The sequence below is a fragment of the Aplidium turbinatum genome, chromosome 4 (assembly GCF_918807975.1).
Source record: "Aplidium turbinatum chromosome 4, kaAplTurb1.1, whole genome shotgun sequence".
NCBI classification, from domain to species: Eukaryota; Metazoa; Chordata; class Ascidiacea; order Aplousobranchia; family Polyclinidae; genus Aplidium; species Aplidium turbinatum.
This window is the reverse complement of record NC_137475.1, coordinates 26,771,091-26,791,445: the sequence shown is the minus strand read 5'-3', so window position 1 is coordinate 26,791,445 and position 20,355 is coordinate 26,771,091. Positions and strand designations below refer to the sequence as shown.

The 20,355-nt window shown below is 39.2% G+C and overlaps 1 protein-coding gene across 1 annotated transcript; it reads left to right on the top strand.

The window, feature by feature from the left end:
• Positions 1 to 448: 448 nt before the first annotated feature.
• Positions 449 to 18,672, top strand: LOC145769599 (ribonuclease kappa-B-like). The gene is made up of 3 exons (XM_082581263.1): positions 449 to 560; positions 1,114 to 1,202; positions 17,629 to 18,672. Exons 1-3 carry the CDS (start codon positions 477 to 479, stop codon positions 17,765 to 17,767), a joined length of 312 nt encoding a protein of 103 aa, XP_082437389.1. The 5' UTR covers positions 449 to 476; the 3' UTR covers positions 17,768 to 18,672.
• Positions 18,673 to 20,355: the final 1,683 nt, after the last annotated feature.

Sequence of the window (20,355 nt, the reverse complement as noted above, 5' to 3'; positions counted from 1 at the left end):
ATCGGAGTTTCTGCAAAAATTTTAAAAGGATTAGGGTGTTTCCGCAAACAAACAAACTGATAAGATAGATCGAGAGAAAAAACAGAACAAAGCCGAAGTCGCTGATCGCAGTTTCCGTTTTTCCGCAGTTACCGCAAACATTTTAAAATTTCTGGTAATGATCCTAAGAGCTTTTGTTTGTTTGTGGAAAATTTTAAAACGTTTGCGGAGACTGTGATCAGCAACTTCAGCTTTTTTTAATTTTTTCTCCATCTTTTCAAGGTACAAACTGACGGAACTAATTGTTCATGGTACAAATTAGGTTGCATCCCTTTTTGTCACATTTCATGATTGTAACTGCTGCCCAGAAGTTTATTTATGCGTTGGTTGGCTAACATTGTTTATGTAAACTTTTTAAAATTTTTGGTTCTGTATATCTTATCGTTGAGCTTGTACATGGTTACTTTTCAGGGTAATTTATTACAGTAACTGTTGACATGGGATTATGTACAAAAAAAATCCTTGGGCCAAAATGCTCAAAGTGCTGCATGTGGACAAGTGTTTGGGGAATTATTATGTTTGTAAGTATATATTTAGAATTGTTTGTCCAACCTGAGGAACGCAGAACTGTAAATTAGATCGTAGCATAGACATCAATGTTTTTACTAAGTAAGCTAATTCCAAGGGTGAGAATTCCCTATTACCGTCCGTACCGGTAATTCAGAAAACTATAGTTAAAATTGCCTATTTTCAGCCTAAATCGTAAGCGATAATAATCACTGTTAGGTCATTTTGTAGTGATTGTTGTGCGTCATTTTGCGCACCATTTAGTATGGCTGTGGTATAACATAACCAAATATATAACCTGGAAGATTTATAGCGAAAACCTTTAAGAAAGCAAAGGGGAATCATCAGAAAGTCCTTATTCAAATAGATAGGTTAATGGCCTTCTGAGTATTGATGATCTCCTTTTTAGGGTGAAACAGGGTGGAGAGGTTTTAGATTAGAAAGTAATAACTATGTTTAAATGTAATTTGCTCTACTTAACTTTTTGCTTGGCATTGATCACTTGTTGTAGTTATTAATAGTGGTTATCGTTTAACTAAATTTTGATGTGTATAATTATTTTGGCAGTTGCTTATGGGTGGAGCTTTCTACTTGAGAAGTCCTGCATTGTATGAAGACATTCCTATCGATTTCTCGAATGAGACTATAATTTCAGAGTGAGTTATTATTATTTGTTGTTTAAATATTTGCTTTGCTCAGTGCTCACACATGTCTGATATATATACTGTATGTATAATATCATATATATGCATCATGTAGGGCTGTAGGCCTATATAAAATGCCTGACTGAGTCTATTTGGTGACTCCGATATCCCAATTCAGAGATATCCTTTCCCGGAGACGAACAATTCAGTGCTTTCTTAAAAATCCAGCAACGGCTTGTGTAATTATTTATAGAATTTGTAGAAACCTTTTAGGTAGGCGGTTTTTATGTTTCTTGTTTTATGGTCGTACTTGATTCCAAGCATTGACTGCCTTTTGCATGAAAAAGTTTCCAAGATTCTATGTTTACCCATGGCCACCTGGAGAGGCGGCCTGATTTGTCACATTTTGCAGATTTTGATTACCGCTACTTCTTGCTGGATGTGATGCCCTCAGCGTTCAGCTGTAAGATGGTGGGACGACGGTACTTGTCGACAGTGAGACTGCCGCGCTCTGAAAAGAGCGGTTCTCGTGGGGTCTTGTGCTGAGCGCTCCGGGTCGAGGTTCGGTTTTGACAGTCTTCGTTTCGCATATTTATAATGCTACTTACAGGGGGGACCGCGTGAAGGTGACTGTTCTTCCCCCCCAAATTAGGTTGCATCCCTTTTTGTCACATTTTACTTTCATGATTGTAACTGCTGCCCAGAAGTTTATTTATGCGTTGGTTGGCTAACATTGTTTATGTAACATTGTTTATGTTACCGCTACTGCTAGTGTTTGACTGACATTTTCTGAGTTTTTTTACTTTTTGCTGTCTCTTAATGATCAATATAAAAGCTTTTTGTTGTCTTGGGGAAGCAGTAGCAATTATGAGAAAAAGTAAGTTGAAAAACGCTCAATCATACTGTTATTAAAAAATTAACAGTCTGACTAAAATCTTCGAAATCAAATTGTCTTTATTTTTCAACATCTGATGATGTTAAAACCTATTGTGCCATCTGAGGAAAACAGTAAAGAAGGCATAAAAATGTAATTTTTAGAAAAATTCATTTAAACATTCGCCCAAAGTTTGCAAAATCTGGAATTTTCTGCAAAATGTAATAACTAACAAATCAGGCCGTCTCTCTAGGTAGCCATGGTTTACCATTCCGAAAACAGGACAATTTCATCACAAGACGACTTGACGCAAATTCCTTACTAATCCAATTAACACTTCCTTAACATTGCATTTGGCATACCGCACAAATGATAAAACAATGACATTTAAACAAAGATTGTCTTAATTTTGAGTGTTTTTTTTTAACAATTGAGTGTGAGAAGCTGTGAGACCACCTCTAACTTTGCAGAGTCTGCTACTATTGGGAGAATCGTTTCGGAGAATCCGATTCGGAGAAATCCCTATTTGGAGACAGCTTTTTTTGGAAAAGCCTTTTTTAGAGAATTGTAAAATCACAGCGGCATATGTGTATTGAAAGGAATTAGCTTACAATAGACAAATGAATGAAATGAATCAAGAAAATGAAATATCTTCTGACAGTGTCAAACCCACAACAATGCTTGATATGAACGACTCGGTTGTAAACATGTCTTGTGATGCAAAGAAATTTATTTTCACACGAGTCAGTTCAATAGCTAAAATTGATGTCGATCAGCTAGAAGCTAGATCATCTTCAGTTAAGCTTATTCGTTATTCTATTTGAATAAGCTTAAATGAAGATGATCTAGCTTCTAGATCAGTGTTTCTCAACTTTTTTTGGCCCAACGCCCCCTTTATAAACTGGCGAAATTTTACCGCCCCCTAACAAAAACGATTAATTACGAAAACCAAATGTATATTTGCGAGCATGAAAACAATATACTCAGAGTTCGATCTTAACGCTAGTCCGCTAGCCAATGGCTAGTGAAAATTTGCGCGGACTAGTAGAAATGTTGCAGTAGGGTGGAGTGAAAACAATTTTTTTCCTGAAATTCAAAAAAGTGTAGTTCTTAATACCCGACAAATGATCCAAAACCACCATAAAAATTGATTTTAGGGGGTTGCCACTTTCATTGTCCTGGCAACCGGCCACAAGATGGCCGAAGAGGCCCCAATTTCTGAAAATAGCCATAACTCCTGAACCAATCATTCTAGAAATACATGGTTGGTCTTAAAAGATGCAGAACTATCAAGTTTCTATATGTCCTAAAAGAAGTTTTTGGTCTAAAGTGAACAAGAAAAAAGTTATGTGAAAAAATGTACATTTCTCCCAGAACGAGCAAAAGCATAAAGCAAAGATACATTTAGGAGCAAAATGAGTGGAGCGTTTAGTTAATCAACGCTAAAACATAAGAGCCAACAGATTATCAAATAGACTCATATCTTCATGAGACATTTTGGATAAAGACTATATCCAATTATCCATCATCAGTGTTAAAATTAAGCTAAATTATTGCATTGACACAATAGAGTCATTGAGGATCAATACAAAATACACATCACAGACCTGTTTACACAAATTGCTTCTTGGTATCAAATCGTTTCATCAGCCTCCTCGATTTTATTCTTTGAAGAATCATACCATCTCTTCGATCATGTCCTATTACAGCAGAGGAAGCTTCCGAAATTAATTTGACATGCCTTTCTACGGCTTGATTGTGGCAGGGTTGTATAAATGTTAAGGGTTTCATCCTCAGTTCTTCAATAAGCAAGTCAGTGAGATTTCGGGTTGCTGGAGGTTCTTCGATGTCAACTGCATTGAGGTTAACAAGTCTGTGGTAAGACTTGGCATTGAGGTTGAGACGGGGTAATAGAAATTGCCTTATTGATCCGCATCTGGCATCAGTGTTGGCATCGTCCTTGTCATCGTCACGTTCAACATACCCTCCTTTAAAATTATTGTCACTTATTACAAAAGGTATTTTACCCCTTAATGCCTGGACTTTGTTGACTGCTAACCTGCGGATATTTTCATCCTCATCGGAAAGCATCCCAAGAAGAATATTCTCAGGGTGTGCAAAGAATGCATTTCTTTGCACAACTTTCAATGAAATATCTCGAATTTGTTGGTTGGGAAATTGAAGAATTCTCTGCACAAGATTGAAAAAATTCTTGGATCCATCAGTGATTTTGTTTTTTAATTTTATTTGAAACCAAGTAGGAAAATAGATATGAACACAGAACTCAGCCAGGAGTATTAAATTTTTGGATGGTCTCCTTGTTGAGGTATAATATCGGAGGATTCGGCAAGCAAGAGTGAGCCACCTTGCATGAGCATTGAGCAATTGGACCTATCTCCAACAATTTTAGATCCGTGTGTACCGTACCAAGAATGATTGCCATACATATTCTGTAGCCATAGTATTGATCATGGCTTAAATCATCAATAATTTAATTTGGAAGTGTTGGGAAATTTTGGTTTGGTATCCGCTTGAAGTTTTCCACTGGCCAGTCTGAAGCAACCCCACCAAACATTTTGCCAATATAGGTCCTAAAAATGTAGTTGGACTCTGAGTTGTCCCATCCAGACTAAGAAAGACATGTCTCAAGGGCAATTCGTTGCAGTGTAAAAGACATATGGCCCATTGTAGTGGCCTGTTCACTAGTTCTTCCAAAGCTCTGATGCACCCATTTTTTGCACCAGTCATAGATGCAGTGCCATCTGTCCCAGCAATAACCAACGCTTCCTCTAAATCAGTATCTTTGATTGTGTTGTATATATCTTGTGCTATAGTGCGACCTTTACCATTCTCAGGGGATATATGTGTGAGGTAAAACTCTCCAGGCTCGCCAACCATAGCATAATGCTCTTGTAACTGTTCTATACAATTTTTCATTTTCCCCCATAAGCATAACCAGAGTGGCATCCTTTCTTCCATCAAAATACAAACTATCGACCAAATCAAAGTACTTCTTCTCTTCTTCCTGCACTATACATCTATATTTATTTCGCTCCCTTCTCAACTTGCTTCTGTCAATCACGTAAGATTCATCTGCATCAGTTATTACACCAGCATCTTTTATCATGCGTCTAGATCAAAAGAACTAGCTCATTTACATACATTAAAAATGCATTTTATTTTTGGTTGCACTTGCTCTAAAATATGGATTTTTTTCAGATAACTTTTTTTCTAGTGGATTTAGACCAAAAACTTCTTTTAGGACTTATAGAAACTTGATAGTTCTGCATCTTTTGAGACCAACCACATGTTTCTAGAATGTTCGGTTCAGGAGTTATGGCTATTTTCAGAAATTGGGACCTCTCAGACCACCTAGTGGCCGGTTGCCAGGACAATAAAAGTGGCAATCCCCTAAAATCAAATTTTATGGTGGTTTTGGACCATTTGTCGGGTTTTAAGAACTACACATTTTTGATTTAGGAATTTCACTCCACCCTAATGTTGCAGTACTAGTCCGATTGGCTAGTGATTATGCTGACCCAACAAGCCAGACAGGTCTGACAGTAAAGGTTTAACCAAACGCAATCCATCCAATATTCCATTAGTCCACTTCTTTTGACAGTGAACAAATATTATGTATTGTACCACAGTACCACCCTGGCGAGTGGCGTGGCATCTCGTACTCAGGGCTGCGATTTTTTCTTTCTTGTCGAACGACCAAAAATTCTACGCTTGTTTGTCGAATAGTAATATGACGTCACAAGAGTCAGATTGTAAGCGTTTGGCCGCGAGTTACCGCACAAGTTGTGTGGTATCAGAGTCACTTTAGGTTTTTAATCGCACGCTGGTTGAGTGATTCCATCTACGACGGCAAAAACATAGCCGTCGCCAAATCAACACACCTTGGATTGCTGCGACAATTGCCGTGTGCTTTAATGTTTAATCAAACGAAATTTTATGCGCTTCTTCATCGCATGTCAAACGGCGGTAGCCCAGAGCATCACGCAAGCTATTTTATGCACTGACAATGCTCTTGTGAACTGTAAAAAGCTTGCAACCTTATAAATACCGGCTTATTGTTACGCAAAAGTTATTCTTTCATCGAATGCTTATTGTTTACCGGTGTCGTTGCGAATATAAATTATCGTGAAAGAAGATACAGTTAAAAAGTGGAATTTACCTGCTATAGATTATCAAACAGAAGGAAAAGTTAGTGTGGTATTTTGCAAAATTTGTAAAGAATTTTATGACGGAAACAAATCGGAATTAGAAAGCTACGGGGTCAAGTTAAAAAAGTGATATGAAATTAGATGAACGATTCTTCGGCAGAAAAGAAAAATAATGCTTCTGATTATATGGCATTGCGCGTTCATGAACGGGCAGTTTTGCGTCTTCAAGTATTCCAGTGACGATGCGACAGCTTCATCCTTCCATACAGCGTCTTATGATTCCGATTGTGACAACTAGTTCTTTATCAAACAGACTCGTGTTGTGTTTGCTCGCAGTATATCAATTGTGCCGAAATTATGTTAGTGTAAACGTAAATCGAGGCAATCATCTCGCAGTGAGATATTAATTTGTTACCGGTACCTGGTTGAACAATTAACGTTATTTTATGATAATTCAAAGTCGCTAGATGTCGAATTAATGTAAAACAAACATAAATTTCTTCTTGGGCATTGTTACGCCGGAATGGCCCGTTTCGGTGAGTCCGATTCGGTGAGTCCGATTCCCTATTCGGTGATTTTTTGAATTTTTTTTTTAAATTATTGGGTACCGTGGCCTATTTATCATTGCCGTTTTAGGGGTTAGGGGAACTTAGGAGTTAAAGTTAGGGGTTAGGAAGTCACCGAATCGGACTCACCGAATCGGACTCACCGAATAGTAGCAGACCCTTGTTACGCAGGCAGCAAAATTCGTTATTTTTGCATTGACTTCACGTTTGTAGACGTTGAATCAATGTAAAAATGCTGATTTTTGCTGTCTGGGTACGCAATGTAACCCGCCAGGAAAATTATATAGATTTGTGCTGACTCGAACGTTAAATCAACCCAAAATTAACTTACTTTTCCCCCTGAGTTATTTAACGTGATTTAACGTAACAGCGTGCGTATCGCTACTTTTGGTATTATTACATCACTACAAATCAAACAGTGCGGTCGTGACTCATGATAGACTACTCTAGTATATTTTTTGCTTCTCGTTTTTTCGATTCAACGTTTGCAGACGTTGAATCAATGTAAAAACGACGGGTTTTGCCAGCTGGGTTGTGTGCTTTTGTGAATGCAAATGCAAAATCGCCCATTACGTAATCACAGAAACCCTTTTAGTGGGTGAAAGTCAAGTTGCAGCCGTGTTTATCTGTCTACTATTCTTTATTCACATTGCAAAACATTTCTGCAATCTTGGAACAACAAGTGCATAAGTCAGACATAAATCCAAACTTGCAAACACGTTGACAATAAAGTAGCCTACTTCGGTTATTTTATCTATAAAAGAAACCCGTTGTGTGTCGAATAGCACAAAACGTGTGTGGCGAAATGTTTGATGCCAGGCGTTGGAACTTCGATCAAAGCATTCTCCCGCAGTGTTAAAAATGGCGGCACTGACGCCTTGGGAGTTTCTCGTGTGAAGTGTCACTTTTAGACCTTGCTTTGAAGTACCTGGCGCAAGAAAGTTTACGTAAGTCAGCACTCTTATGATTGCATCACGTGATGCCCCCCCCCCCCGATTGTTCCTCGACCTGACGACGTTTAGTCCTCTCTCAGTTTTTTTTTTTTTTTGTAAGGCACGGCGTTTGTCGAATAGGGATGGCGCGTGTCGAGTGACCTCGTCACCAAAAAAGGCAAAAATCGCAGCCCTGCTTGTACTACACATGCACACAATGTAATATTAAAATATAAATAAATACTAAGCACACTGCATGCCACATTTATTTTTTATGTGTTAAAATTGCATTGTTTGCGTCTGTAGTACAAGAAGGTGTTTTTGTGCGTGTTGTTGCTCTCTTGTGCGTACTGAAATCTGTAAGCCTTTACCGTCTAAGCCAGTGGTTCTCAACGGGGGCGGTACCGCCCCCCAGGGGGCGTTTTGACTTTGTAGGGGGGTGATATGATTACTTCGGCTTAAGGGGGGGCGTTTTGATTATTAGGTGGCATTCTGGTTGAACCCATCTACCGCGTTGGGCTAAAAAAGGTTGAGAAACACTGGTCTAAGCTTACCTGGATGTTGGATCTGTGGTACCGTACGGTATGCCATAGACTCTTGGTTTGTTCATATCCAAACTTATGGTGGTTATATATGATTTAACTGACTCGTGTGAAAATAAATGCCTTTGAATAAAATGAATGATCAGTGATCAGATCACCCAATTTAAAAGTTAGTTTTAACAATCTTGCTTTCTGTTGCTTAAGAATTAAGGTGTTTTTATAGCCTACCTGATAATAGCATACGATACGGTACCGTATATACTGTCAGTCTGTCATAAAGGAAACTGCTCGTAATTATGCAAACAAGTAACAAGTTGATTGACGGGTTCAAAGCGATCTAAAAATCAAGGGACATGGAGCACGCCGCATGATAGCCGCCTATAGTCCGCCACAAAAGTTGAAAAATATATAGAGATGCTGGCGACCGCGTCAAGAAACTTGTCGTTAGCTTCAATGGGCATAGCAATGTTCTACCTTAGTCCTTGTGGGACTTCCTATGTGGTTGTGGTATCAGCCATAATTTCCAAATAGAAGCATGATCTGTTATTTTTTGTTTGTCTTGTTATTTTACATCGATTGAATCATCTCCGGCGTTTTTGTATTGTCTTGTTAAACTAGGAATTGGAATTTTCTAATAATTGAGGATTTAAATATATTCTAAGTTTGCATACAGACGGCGACGCAGGATACATGTCGTCGATTTTATGTGAGCAAACATTTTAATTTAAAAGTTCAAAAATAAACTTAATTTGCTTTTTACTTTTTGTTAAATTTCAATTCAAATTATTTTTCTTTGTCGGAATGCAAAAGAAACAATATTGTGGAATAAAATACAACATTCTCTAAATAAACATAAGGCGTCATTGGATTTTCAAAAAATCTCCGAAATGGGCCATTCCGCCTTGTGGGTGTCATAAACGGGTCTGCTACTATTCGGCGAGTCCGATTCGGAGAGTTCCCTATTCGGAGACAGCCTTTTTCGGAGAGTTCCATATTCGGAGATTTTTAAATTTTTTTTTAAATTATTATTAATTTTAAAAATTAATTATTTAAAAATTATAGGTTTACCCTAAATTGCCACTTAGGTTTTAACTTCATCTTTTATGGCAAACGCTAATTGGCAACTGTCTTTTTTTAGTTGACACGTTTTCGATGAGACTTTATCTCATTAACCCCTATTGTTAATCATGAAAACTGTTGTTTTGATGTAAAACACATATTTTGAACGAACCCAGACAACAAAATTCGTCATTTTTACATTGATTCGAACGTCTGCAGACGTTGAATCATTGTAAAAATAATGGATTTTGCCGTCTGGGAAGGCACTTAAAGGTAAACACTGGATAAAATGCAAGAATGCAAAAGAAACGATATTGTGGAATAAAATACAAAATTCTCTAAACAAACAGAAAAATCGGACATACATCTCTCTGTTATCATTTTTAATGTAAAAATCCCTTTTTGTGGTTCCTTTGTCTGGAACAAATAAAAACTGTGTTGTTGAAATTTTCGATTGTAGTTTTGGTCTCAAGTCTCAATCTCATCATCATGATTCGGAGTAAGATGTTTGCTAGGTGATTCACAAGGTTAATTGTTCTGTGGAGTGAGCATTCTGTTTCTCCGGTTTTCTTTGGTAAAGTTATGAATATGGAACGTACCATATCACTAGGGATGTTTCCGGTGTCATAAATATGATTTAAGGTCTCAGTGGTTATGTTTAAACCCCACTCATCTAAAGCTTCGAGAATTTCAACTATAAAAGAAACGATATTGTGGAATAAAATACAAAATTCTCTACTGTAAATAAACAGAAGGCATCGTTGGATTTAGAATTTTGTAATAGTTGAGGATTCTAATATATTCTAAGTTTGCATGCAGAAGGCGAGGCAGGATACATGTCAATTGTCAATTTTATCTGAGCAAACATTAATAGTTCAAAAATAAATTTAATTTGCTTTTTAGTTTTAAGATCTCGATGGTTAGGTCTAAACCCCACTCATCTAAAGCTTCGATAATTTCAACTATAAGTAAGGGAGCGTTTAAATATTACGTAACACTGTTTTTCCGAATTTTTGACCCCCCCTCCCCCATGTGACGCCAACGTAACGTTTTTGTCAACCCCCTCCCCCACGTGACGCTTTTCCATTACAAAGCCCGTTTTGCCAGTTTATATCAAAATTATGACATGGAAACACGTGCTGATAAAATATCTTGGTTTGTATGCACCTAAAGCTTACGTCTGAGACATGAAATTTTAGCTATATTATTTTTTTGGAATTAAAACGTTATGTACCTACTGAAAACGTTTAGTAGCCCACCGTCCAAAATGTTTCGATCTAAACCTTTCATTGTTTGGTTATGTATTGAAAGAAACATCACAAAAGCGCAAAAGAAACCGCAAGGAAAGCTAAGCATCTTCAAATGGGGTCATCAATGCTTCAAAATGTTTCTATAAGTTATATTGGACCGGTACTCTCGCTTGTGTGGTTCGAACTTGATGCATAATTGTCTTCTTCAGACTCGCGGGTATGAATGTCTTCTACCTGTTGAGAGGTTTGTGTCAAAGTCGTTTGGTTCTTAATGAACATATTATGTAGGCCTAGGCTATGTAACAGTCATAGGTACACCCATAGGCGTCGATTTTTTCTTAGAAGAGAGGAATTCTGGGTGGGCGAGAGTTTTCAAACAGATTTTATTGAATGTGTATGTTTGCAAATTCGCAATGGTTCAGTCTTCGAAATGAGCATATTTTTACTTCGGCAAAAACGTTGCCGAGGCCAAACGGCAAAATTTGAAATTGCCTCGGCAATTACTGTAAATATTTATTAGAAAGATTGTACTAAAACATGTAAAACGAGAAGCGAAAAATATACTAGAGTAGTCTATTACGAACGCATTGTTTGATTTGTTGTGATGTAATACCAAAAGTAGTGATAAAGCGAGCAACGCGATACGCACGCTGTTACGGTAATTCACGTTAAAAAACTCACCGGGAGGGAAAAGTAAGTTAATTTTGGGTTGATTCAACGTTCGAGTCAGCACAAATCGATTTAATTTTTCCGGCGGGTTATACTGCGTAACAACAATGCCCAATAAGAAATTTACGTTTGTTTCACATTAATTCGACATTTAGCGACGTTGAATTATTATAAAATAACGTTAATTGCTCAACCAGGTACGGGTAACATATTAATAGCTCCCTGCGAGAAGATCGCCTCGATTTACGTAAGCTTATAAGCCAACATAATTTCGGCACAATTGGGACACTGCGAGCAACACAAAGTCTGTTTGATGAACTAGTCAGAATTGGTATCATCAGATGCTGTATCAGCTGGACGAGATAACGGAAAGCGAGACGCAACAAGAAGTGGATACTTACAATAATTTGACGTCTACTGGAGTTAAATCAATGCAAATACTAATAGGGTGATATTTTTATAAAAGATTCTCCCAGCTGGGCACGTATGTCTAAGTGCCGGCGAAGTAGGAAGTGACCCAAATAAAACATCCAGCAATAGTAAGATTGAATCAACATTCTAGTCTGGTGTAGTCTAAGAAAATTAGTTTTTTCTTGTAATCTTGTTGTCCTTACAATCACCTCGGCAATTGCCGACGCTAATTTCGAAAAGTGTGCTTAATCTTTCTCACAAAGACTGCGTTTAGCGTCGCTGCAGCAATTAAGCTTTAATAGGTTGGATGTTTTCTTTCTTGCATCTTATGAGCGCTGCTAAACTAAACAAACTTCTTTTATGTTTTCCTTTGCGACCTAAAAAGCGCGTGACTCGTGATCTGTTATCTTTAAAGTGGCGCCTTCGGATTTGCCGCATTTGTAAAAGCGATTGTTTTAGTACGTCTCTAGTTTGTATCGGTTATTTTATTGTCATGTTCATTATGATGTCATATTCACATTCCCTTACGCTGACCGGGAACTGAAGTTTGATTGTGACGTAACGAAAGTTAGACCATTCGGAGAAAAGATCAAACGTGGCTTTCTCCCACCAAGAATTGCCAGCTGTGGCAGTTGCCGTAGCAACAACAATGCAGTGAGTACCACATTTTTTTCCACGCAGCGTTGTTGTGGAATTGCTTTGTTCTGTCGGATACCTAGCGAGAGACATAGCGTAAAACAAGAAGTTGCGCTGCAGTTGGTTGGATAGTCCAGCGTTTAAGAAAACCGGAAATAATTGTAACGAACACCTCATAAGTGTCATGAAAACAGGGTGGGCGAAACATATTTTGCCCACCCTCGTTTCACGACAGGGTGGGCGTCGCCCACCCGGCCCACCCTATTTCGACGCCTATGGGTACACCTACAACTACATACCTGTTCATGTATCACCATGTGTCGCTTTTTTGCTGCTTGACTCGGAAAGTATGCATTGCATTCTTTGCAAACGCGTCTCTCTAACTCTCCAGGTTTGCAATTTACTTAAAATAATACTCTCTAAACCGGTCAAAATTTGCAGCCATAAAAAGGGCCAAATAAGGCCAGATTTTGCATCAATTTTTTTAAGCCAACTGCAATTTAGAAAGGCCAGATTTTTGGAATTTGGCCTAAAAAAAGGCCATCTGGCAACCCTGATGTTGTTCACTCGCATCAAAGCAAGCTTTGTGATGTAAGAATGCTGCCTTGCAATTTCGCAATGCGAGGTTTTAAGCACATAGAACCTGTATGGAATTACGGGAATTACAGTACCTTAGTTGATATATACTTGATAGAGATTTTGTTGGTGCTGTTGGATATGATTTCAGCTTAATTTAGTATCCAAACGACCGGAATGGCCCGATTCGGTGAGTTCCCTATTCGGTGAGAGCCTTTTTCGGTGAGAGCCCTATTCGGTGAGTTTTTTTTTTTAATTATTGCGCGCCGTAGCCTAATTATCATTGTCGTTATAGGGTTAGGGGATAGGGGATGGGGTTAGGTGTTTAGGGTTTTGGGGTTTTTTGTGGTTTGGGGTTTTTTTTGGGAGTTTTGGGGTTTTTTGGGGTTTGGGTTTTGGGGTTAGGGGTTTTAATTAGGCTACGGTACCCGATAATTTTCAAAAAAAAATTCAAAAAAATCACCGAATAGGGCTCTCACCGAAAAAGGCTCTCACCGAATCGGACTCACCGAATCGGACTCACCGAATCGGACTCACCAAATAGTAGCAGACCCCCAAACGATGATACCAGCCAGCACAAATAAACTACCGTACTCGTAAGCGTTACGTAACATTTTGCTTGAACCCCCGATGTGACGCTAACGTAACGCTTTTCATAACCCCTCCCCCTCGATAGCGTTACGTAATATTTGAACTGTCCCTAAAACGATATTGTGGAATATCCTAGTATGCGTATCCTAGTCAGCTAAAGTTCTCTTTCTACACGATTTCAACGTTTAGCGACAAAACGATGTAGAAACGGCAATTTCTGCTGGTCAGGATAACTAGGGTATGGTATTTCAACGTTTAGCGACGTTAAAACGATAGGCCACACATTTGGTTATCTGTTACTACAATGTAAGGCTAACTCGGTTCTTGGAACAGATTTTTACTGGTCGGGATGACTAGGCTACGGTACCCGATAATTTCCTTTCAATCCAAGCTGTAGGCCACACATTTGTTGATCCAAACTAATCATTTTAACTATTCGAAAGTACTAACTTATAGACATAAACATGATTTTTTTTTGTAACATCTTTTTTTTAAATTTTTACTTCATATCTTAAATTTTTCTGAAGGTGTTGCGGCCGTGCCAAATTTCTTTCAACTCAATAACTTACTTCGGTCACAGGCCTGTTTTAACGTTCGCGTTTTGTCGCTTCTACCTTTTTCTCGACCTTTGCTATGTTGACGTGTATTGGTTTTGATATGATGGTCACAAATAAAAACAACTCAACTGCCATGACGAATTTTCATTTAATTGTTCAAACATTTTATTTCTATTTTTTCTGCACGATTTCAACGTTTAGCGACGTTAAAACGATATAAAAACGGCAATGATAATTAGGCTACGGCACCCGATAATTTTCAAAAAAAATTTCAAAAAATCTCCGAATAGGAAACTCTCCGAAAAAGGCTGTCTCCGAATAGGGAACTCTCCGAATCGAACTCGCCGAAACGGGCCATTCCGGTCATGAACATCCAGCGACTGGTCGGCCACGGCAGGATGTTGTGTAGTGTACCTATGTAAACGAAACGGTTGATGTTTTCTCTTTTTTTTTTGCTGGGACTTTAATTGATTAATCTCTATCATACATTATACAGCTGATTTTTCGATTATTTGTTTGAAATCTCCGAATTGGGATATATATCTTGGAAGCGGCTTCTCTATAGCAGGCCATTCCGATAAAATGCAATGGTCTACTTCAGTGGTTCTTAACTTCTTAAACTGGGAGGCGTAGCAATTCACCGAGGCCCGAGGGGGGCACAAAAATGGTGATGTTTGGACTGTTGGCTGTTGCACTTGCATATATTATTACTGAATTGTCCTAGTTTTGACTTTAGTTCCCAATGCTTGTTGTGCGGTAACAGTGACGGTTTGTGACGTTATTTTATGTGAATCTGGCTGCTGCACTTGCAAGTGTAAAGACACAAACTTAGAACAAACTTAACTGTGAACCTGACATCTGCGATATGCATTGTATAATATTTCAACTAACCCACAAATTAAACTGCTGGCTTCAAAAAAGCAGCTACATTTTTCGCGTTAATGCGAGGGAAAGTACATTGTGATCCACTATTGTTTTAAAATCCAAGACATATAAAATTTATGCAGTTTGACTTTGATTTATAACTAAAACAAAAAAGAGGCATAAAGTTTTACAAGAGAGGTCAAGGGGGACGCAGCCAAAAAAGTTTAAGAATCCTTGTTCTACTTGTTTCCAAACATTTCTAAGCTTACCTGGATGTTGGATCTGTAGTATGTCACAGATTCTTGGTTTGTTCATATCCAAACTTATGGCATGTTCAATTGTTCATCGTTCTGTATAGGCTATTCACAAGAACAAAGCGAAAAGCTAGAAATAAGGTTTAGTTGCCTATTATGATGTAAAAAGCTCACTACTGCGACAAGTCGATGCAGACGTTCTTGAAAATTCCACGACGGCTTGTTATTATTTAGAGAAGTTGTAATGTAGGGATCATTTCGGTAGTCGGTTTCCATGTTTATATTTCCATAGCCATGGCAATGAAACAGCTACTTCATATTTACCTCACTGTGAAACAATTGTAGGTTACTTGTTTCACAGTGAGGTAAATATCGGTCCACTGTTTTTTTTTTCGCTGCTCAAGACTTCTCGGTCATTTGTCCAAAATGACTTAATAACGCAAAACAAAAATACAGTACAACGGAAAGGAATAAAAACAAGTAAGAATGACCAAATAAAAAAAAAACATGTTACGCTCTAATGGTTCGTAATTACAAAGTGATGTACGGTACCTCCTCAACAATTTCACCGCTCACGTTGAAGCGTGCTCGGTTCGCGTTAATGTGCCAGTGCACGTATGCCATGTCATATTTGAATGTTTTGTATGATGCAGCATTTAACCTCAAACGTATAACTTTATCTGCAGTTGAACAACATAAGTGATTTCTTGTTGGAGTTCGCAACCGAGAAAGCAAACTGAATCCACGTTCTACGGTTGCGTTCCCTGCATTAAAAGTCAGCATTTTGACCGAATTGACTGTACATTTTTTCGGACGTTTTGACCGAATTGACTATATTTTTTTCGGTCATTTTGCTAAAAAATCGGTCAATGACCGATAAATGACCGAAAAAAAATCCCATGTTGTACACGTGTTTTAGGCGCAGACAGTTAGGCGCCGGTCAAATAGGCGCGCACACTGTGGCGTCAAGACATTTAGGTGCGGAGCACTGTGGCACCCGTTCATTTAGGTGCTATTCCTATTGAAGTCTGCAGATTGTATCAGCTCAGCTTTGGCAAAAGCTAGTGGGGGTTTTGACGGAAAACTAAGTTACTCTTCATTCAAGCCTACCACCCGCTTGAATATAGGTAGGCTACGTTATATCTTTTACTGATGTTTATGTCATATATGAATCAAACGAAATGACAACGCAATGATACGATGGATCTGCAACATCAGACCACAAGAGAACCAGTACACCAGCTCAGAAACTCTACTCGCCAGGCTGGGCTTGCGAAAGATTGAAGATGTTCTCCGATTCAACCGTCTCCGCTGGTTTGGACATGTTGAAAGGAGCAGCGGATGGATAAATCAATGCCGAGATGTGTCAGTAGCTAGTACAAGGAAGCCTGGACGTCCCAAGAAGACATGTAGTGATACCGTTAACGAAGACAGGAAGCGGTGGCAGATGACCAACACTAGCCCCCTAGATGGTGATGAACGGAGACTGAGGATGTGCCTTGCCAGACCCCGTCCTACCCTGATTCTAGGAAATGAGACGTAAAACAGGAAGAAGAAGATGTTTAGTATAGTTATTGACTTCTATAACTAAAAGTGAACTCAGTCATGTTCGAAAACTTGAATAATTTATTGATAAAGCTTTCGCCGACCCAAACCTGAACTAACAACAAATAAATGCCGAACACGCCCATTAAAAAACAATATATTTTTCCGTTCAATATAACATTTTGTGTGAAAAGCATTGTGGTTTAAGCAGCTTTCATTCACTGAAGCCATGACTAACAACAAATAAAATGACTAACAACGATTCATTTTAGGGTTAGGGTTACCCTAACTCTAACCCTAAAATGAATCGTCCTGTCGACCAAATGTCCTGTCGACCAAATATCGTGTTGACCAAATGTCTGTCGACCAAACGTCCTATCGACCAAATGTCTGTCGACCAAATGACTGTCGACCAAATGTCTGTCGACCAAATGACTGTCGACCAAATGTCTGTCGACCAAATGTCTGTCGACCAAATGACTGTCGACCAAACGACCGGACACCGACACTTCACGCCTACTTGAAATTCTTGTTTCTATACAACTAGGCTTAACAAATGATTTGTTAGAATGTATAATTGTATATTACTTTCCTATATAATCCCTAATACTTTCTAAATAAACAGGTGCCACTATGATCTTTCGATATTATCTCCATGAAGACAGATATGTTTTAATCATGAAACTTTGTTTGACAGCTCGTCCGCACCGTACTGGTCGCCTCCGAATCGGTTGAAAACATAACGTTTCAACTTTTCCAAACTCTAATAACCCTAACAGCGCAGGATGTAGGCTACCTGAGTTGCAGTACCTCTTTCTATTATATTTGTTCAATTTTTGTGATTGTACTATCGCCATCAGTGCAGTGATATCATTAACAGGGTTTTCACTTGCTAATGTTATGCTGATGATTAAACGCCTAATTATTTTCTATGTTATTGCAGTCAAAAGGTTGTCTTCGATGCCTTTGACAAGAGTGGAATGAACTGCTTCATTACAGCTGGAATATATCTGGTGGTTTTGTTCTTTAGTTTATGGCAAATGAGAGTCAACGATCGACTACAAGCGTACACTGTCAGATAAATACATGTGCGATATTCTTCTTGTCTCGTTTGTGTTTCTTGAAGTATTTAGATTTGCAAATCGATGTATAGTATAAAGTGTATGATGTTTCGTCTTTCAGCAATATAGATATATTATAATCTTGTTTTTGTTGAAAATAGTGTTCGATACCAGTAGCGTTGTTTTGTCGTTGGTTACATCAAACTTACCATAGAAAGCGAATTTGATCTATGATGCATTATCTTGTGGCTTACTGAACTTTGGGTGAATGCTAAACAAAACTGAATACTAAACTGACCGACGCATTTGTGAATGAATTAAGTGATTAATGAGTGGCATGTTGCGAAAAAGAAATCCTCTTGATTGTATTTTCTAACCTTACAACGCACTGTTCTACTCGTGGGAACACGTGATCAAGTCCCTCCTAGATCCGCTATTACTTGTAGGCCTATGCCATTACCGAAAACAATCAATGTTATCATGGGTCATCTATTTCTCATAACCGTAAGCTTAGCGAGCACCATCGATATTCATTATTTTTGCAATGTTTTCTTTCCTCGTGCAACCGGTAGTAGTGTAGCTGGAAGTTTGTGTCGAGTGAAACATGTAATATTTGCTTTTGCAACACTTTCGATACAAAAGCGGTATTTTTCACGTAAAAAATTAACTAAAGACAGCCTACGAGTTTAAAGTTTCCAAGGGATCGTTCGATCCTTGTGCTACCCACTGTTGGTTGCGCTTCTGGTCCGCAGTCCTCACACATGTTGCAAATCATGTTTCATTCAACGAGTTCCTTAGAACAGGGGTCCGCAAATAGTGGGTCGCGACCCAAATTTGGGTCGCGAGACCATCCACAGTGGGTCGCAAAACGGTTTAAACTTACCATAAATATAACTTGTATGGCAAAAATAAATGCAATCATGTAGTCTTTGATGTGCTGAGTTTCGTACAATTTTGTAAGCTGCAAGAAAATTTATAGTTTCGATTGTAGTACAGTGGTTAAGCCCACGGTTAAAGCCTGGAAGACATCTTGAGCCAGGGCATGAAAACCATCTCAGCTTATCTCCAAAACTGTCGACTGATACTCAGCGAAACCAAAACTTTGGCGGCAGCTTTCCACCTACACAATCCGAAAGCTGATCGTGAGCGACATGTTCAGAACAATAGAAAACCTCTGTTCTTCTGCCCCGAACCAAAATATCTTGGGGTGACCCTAGACAGATCGCTCACATAGCCTACCACCACCATTTGGTGTCACTGCGCAAGAAAATGACATCCCGCGCTGCGCTACTCAAGCGCCAAGCAGGCTCCAGCTGGGGAGAGAGCTGACACTTTGCTTATAGCAGCCTTAGCCCTTGTCTACTCTTCAGCAGAGTACTGTGCACCTGTTTGGTGCTGCAGTGCTCACTGCCATAACATCGACACTGCCATAAACAGCGCTCTGCGCACAATACCGGATGCCTGCGTCCCACACCATTGGACAATCTCTCCATTCTCGCTGGCATCCAACTTGCTGAGCTTCGTTTGAGAAGAAGCCACTCTGTTTCTCGGCGGACGGCACTAGAGCCTAACCATTTTCTTCACCACAAAATCTCTGCTCCTCCAAACCAGCACCCTCGTCGATTGAAATCAAGACACCCGTTCGTGCCAGCCGCACAACTTCTGATCAACAAAGCAGATAAACTTCATCTCTGCGGCTACTTGGGCGGACCATAAATGGAATTCTGAGGAGAAGCCAACTACCACCGGACTCCATTTGTTCATCCCCTACGCCGACACATGCCCCATCGGTCTGACACTACAAAGACAAGCTTGGGTAGGCTACGCCTCAACCGTTTACGTATGGGCGTCGGGCTTTTTCGCTCAACCATGCACCATTGGGAAATTGGCCTCTTCCTCCTCCTGTGAATGTGGTGCCGAGGAACAGACCGCAGACCACATCATCAATGACTGTACCATCTTCAAGCTACCTAACGGAGTGGAAGGTCTACGCGTCATGGGTTATGAAATCAAAGACTGGCTGCTTTCTAGTAGCCTTCCAGTGTAGTCCGGGAACATCTTGAGTTAGGGGTGGTAAAAGGATAGAGTAGACCCTCGACTCCAGAGGCTTGCACGACGACAACGAAGCCCACGGTTAATAAGTCCACCCGCTTAGTAAGCCCAACTTGGTCCATTTCGGAATTACTGAAGGTATCGGAGTGGTAGGAAATTGTCCCCCGCTTAATAAACCAAAATCGTCCGGTCCCGATGTGGCCATAATAAGTGGGGACAGGGCCGGATTTACCAATAGGCTAGGCAGGCTAAAGCCTAGGGCCTCAACGTCCAGGGGCCTCGAAATTCGGTTTCGAAGTTTGCAATTTTTTTAAAAACTTGACAAATTTAAACCCTCCCTAAAGTATATATATATCAAGCTTTTCAGAGTAAAAATTCTATAGCCTACACAACTGGTTTGACAGACTTTCTAAGCGAAATCAGGGATGAGCTTGATCAGCAAGCAAAAGCAACCTTGCCGAATATTAACTACAGAGCTGTCACTAGGAGACAAAGAAATGCACCTGACGCTTTAAGTGAACTCTCTTCAAAGGAAAGGTTTGAAATAAGTTCCTTTA

Coding starts and splice junctions, on each gene's coding strand:
- LOC145769599 (XM_082581263.1), top strand. CDS start 477: ATGGGATTATGTACAAAAAAAATCCTTGGGCCAAAATGCTCAAAGTGC. Junction 561..1,113: donor TTTGGGGAATTATTATGTTT/GTAAGTATATAT, acceptor TTATTTTGGCAG/TTGCTTATGGGTGGAGCTTT. Junction 1,203..17,628: donor AATGAGACTATAATTTCAGA/GTGAGTTATTAT, acceptor ATGTTATTGCAG/TCAAAAGGTTGTCTTCGATG.